The following is a 3,734-nucleotide window of genomic DNA, read 5'->3' as shown; positions in this document are numbered from 1 at the left end:
TTGAACAGTTGAACCTCTTTTCTGAAGGATGCCTTCAGTATTTATAGAGCCTCAGGGTGAAAGGTGACTTCTCTCTTATGATTGCACAGATGGGATGGCTTTAATTCTCTGACTGATGTGCTGAATATTTATCACTGAAAAGCTGAATATACTTGTTATCGTTAGCGGTTTGTCAACTTAATTCGAATTCGACCGTCATCTGATTTTTGTCCCATCGTGATTAATTATGCCTTTTACCCAGATGCGCCCACCAAGTTGCACCGGCTCTATGCGGCAATCCTTCTTGAGCAGATGTTTACGAACACAAATCACCGCAAATCCTTGCGGTAATGCTGAGCTCATCCGTTGATTTCTTGTGATCCCTCTTTTGGCCTTGCGTCAATGCATATTCTACATAAAAACACAAAAGTTAATTGTTTCTATGTGATGAATGCATGCGACCGCAATGTTATAAACTTAATGCTTTTTGGATGCAATCTAACATATTTTATCAACACAAACCTTCATTGTTTAATAACTTAGTACTTTAATAACGTGCATTTCTACCCGTTATCACTTATCGTCCTAAAGTGTTCGTCAGGGAATCTCTCTTCAATCTCTCTCTCTCTCTTCTGAACCTTGCAATTTTCTAGACGTGATAGATGATCTACGACTTGGTTCTCTATGCCCTTCTGGTCCTTGATCTCTAGGTCAAATTCTTGCAGAAGTAGTACCCACCTAATCAGTCTTGCTTTTGCATCCTTTTTTTATCATGAGGTATTTGATCGCAGAGTGATCCGTATACACCACCACGTTCAATCCGATTAGGTACTGTCGAAATTTCTCTAGGGCAAACACCACTGCGAGCATTTCTTTTTCCATGGTTGTATAGTTTTCTTGCGAATCATTCAGTGTCTGACTAGCATAATAAATAGGATGCAAAACTTTGTCTTTTCACTGGCTTAAGACTGCGCCCAATGCATATCCACTTGCGTCGTACATCAGCACAAACGGTTGCGTCCAGTCGGGCAAAACCAGAATTGGTGTGGTGATGAGCACATTTCTTAGCATGTGGAACGCTTCAGCACATGCGTCATTAAATTCATATTCATGATCATTCTTGAGGAGCGCACTTAGGGGTCTTGCAATTTGAGAGAAGTTGCAAATGAATCGATAGAACCCTGCATGTCCTAGAAACTCCTAAGTGTTTTCACATTGACTGGTGGTTGTAACTTGGCAATTGCGTCAATTTTTGCTTGGTCCACGTCCAATCCTGCCTTTGATACCTTGTGACCTAGTACTATTCCTTCTTCTACAATAAAATGACATTTCTACCAGTTCAAAACCAAATTTGTTTCTACACATCTCTTCAAAAATCTTTCCAAATTCGATAAACAAGATTCATAGGTGTTGCCAAAAACTGAAAAGTCATCCATGAATATCTCAACTGACTCATCCAAGAAATCTGAGAAAATGGCCATCATACACCTCGGGAAGGTGCCTGGTGCGTTGTAGAGTCTAAATGGCAGGCGACGAAATGAAAATTTGCCGAATGGACATGTGAACGTTGTCTTGTCTTGATCTTCTGATGCAAATGCGATCTAGTTGTACCATGAGTAGACGTCAAGAAAGCAAAAGAATTAATTTCCTGTGAGCCGATCCAACATCTAATCAATAAAGGGTAGTAGGAAACGGTTCTTCTTTGTGGCCAAATTTAACTTGCAATAGTCCATGTATATCGTCCACCCCGTCGTTGTTCTAGTTTGAATTAATTCATTCTTGCTATTGGTGACGATGGTCATGCCCCCGTTCTTTGGAACGCACTGCACTGGGCTTACCCAGCTGCTATCAGATATGGGGTAAATGACACCTGCATCAAGCCACTTCACAATTTCTTTCTTGACGACCTCCCTCATGGCAGGGTTTAGACGGCGCTGCCTCTCTACAGATCCAGTTTTTCCCTCTTCAAGACGGATTTTATGCATGCAATACGAGGGACTGATCCCTCGAATATCTGCTAAGGTCCATCCCAAGGCTTTAGCGTATTTCTTGAGGATTTAAATAAGTGCTTCCTCATTCTCTTTACTCAGTGAGGCAGAGATTATGACTGGTAGAGTGTCATTTCCTTCTAGGTAAACGTATTTGAGGTGCATTGGTAGTGCCATTAACTCCAACATGGGTGGTTCTTCCAAGGATGGCTTAGGTCATTGTGTTGATCATTCAATTTTTATTGATTCAAAATCGTGATCAGTCTATATTGTGGCGCAACTCTCCTCCATCATTGCGCCAATCTCAAAATCTTCTTCTTTAGTTGCTTCTTGAAACTTGTGCCATTGTCCTTCCTATAGTTCTCCAAGATACTGGCAATCTTCCATATCATTTGAGTATTTCAACACATTGAGAACGTTGAACTTCGCTTGTTGATTATCAACCCTTATAGTGAGCTCTCCCTTTTGTATGTCGATCAGCACGCACCCAGTTGCGAGAAATGGGTGACCCAATATGATTGGCACCTTAGTATCAGCTTCGTAGTCCAGTATAATGAAGTCAGCTGGAAAAATGAATTTGTCTACTTGTATAAGCGCATCCTCTATCTTGCCCTCCGGATGCGTTATTGATCTATCAGCCAACTGCAACGTGATTGTGGTGGGCCTTGCGTTGCCAATGTTTAACTTCTTGAATATTGATAAGGGCATCAGGTTGATACTTGCCCCTAAGTCACAAAGCGTGTTTCCGACTTCTTTCCCTCCATTTGAGCATGGCAATGTGAAGCTCCCCAAATCTTTCATTTCCTTGGGAATATTGTTCTAGAAGAGTGCACTACACTCGTATGTCAGTGCGACGATTTCATTTTCCCCGATCTTCCTCTTATTGGAGAGTATATCTTTGAGGAACTTCACATAGTTGGGCATCTATTCTAGCACTTCTACTAGGCGAATGTTAATATGTAGCTATCGGAGAACATCCAAAAACCTCTTTAATTGCTTACTATCGTCTTTCTTTTTCAACCTAGACGGGAATGGTGGAGGATCCTGCCGTACTTCTTGATCGATTGACTGTTCTTTTAAATCCTTCACTTCCTGTGTTCTTGGGGCTAGAGATTGTTCTGGTGAGGGTGTTTGCGATGACTTTAGTTCTAGGTTCTATCAAGATTCATTTTGCATAGTGGTCGTTGCTTCCAAACTGGTGGTTCTATTGTTCGTATTCGAATGGTCATTGTTTGTGGTTGTTTCTTCTAATCGTCCTACTGATTTTGGTACTATTGACATGGGAACTGCCTTTCCACCGCTTCTCAATGTTACCACTTGACATTGTTCTTTTCCACTAGATCTAGTGCTTCTGAACTGCTGGGTAGTGTACCATGTGGTCTATTTTTCAATTCGGTCGCAAGCTGCCCAACCCGTACCTCCAAATTCCTAATCAAATATGCTTGCGACTGAATGAGCGCATCATTATTCTGTATGTACTCTTTGAGCAGTGCTTTTAAGGACGATGAATTGGATGAAGTGTTGGAGGAAGAGGGTTAGTTGTGAGGTTGTCTGTTCTGATAATTATTTTGACCCTAAATAATTGGTCTGAATAATTGGTCTACAGATTCCTCTGGCCTCCCTGGTCAGTGTTCCTTCCCCAACTCCAGTTGGGATGATTCCTCCAACCTGGGTTATATGTGTTGCTGAAAGGGTTATTGTGGATAGAATATACTGATTGTTGGTTCGACGGGCAGGCTTCCACTGAATGAGCCTCTCCACATTGTA

At 41.6% G+C, this 3,734-nt stretch overlaps 1 protein-coding gene across 1 annotated transcript; it reads right to left on the bottom strand.

The window, feature by feature from the left end:
• Positions 1-2,321: 2,321 nt before the first annotated feature.
• On the bottom strand, positions 2,322-2,768 carry LOC120090623 (uncharacterized). Its single transcript, XM_039048342.1, has one exon. It carries the CDS (start codon positions 2,766-2,768, stop codon positions 2,322-2,324), a length of 447 nt encoding a protein of 148 aa, XP_038904270.1.
• Positions 2,769-3,734: the final 966 nt, after the last annotated feature.

This window comes from Benincasa hispida, chromosome 11 (assembly GCF_027475165.1).
Source record: "Benincasa hispida cultivar pf3 chromosome 11, pf3_genome.v1.1, whole genome shotgun sequence".
NCBI lineage: Eukaryota > Viridiplantae > Streptophyta > Magnoliopsida > Cucurbitales > Cucurbitaceae > Benincasa > Benincasa hispida.
The sequence above is the reverse complement of the archived record's forward strand: the minus strand, read 5'-3'. Positions and strand labels throughout refer to the sequence as shown.

Excerpts from the sequence above, each read along its gene's own strand:
- LOC120090623 (XM_039048342.1), bottom strand. The coding sequence starts at position 2,768 with ATGAAAGATTTGGGGAGCTTCACATTGCCATGCTCAAATGGAGGGAAA.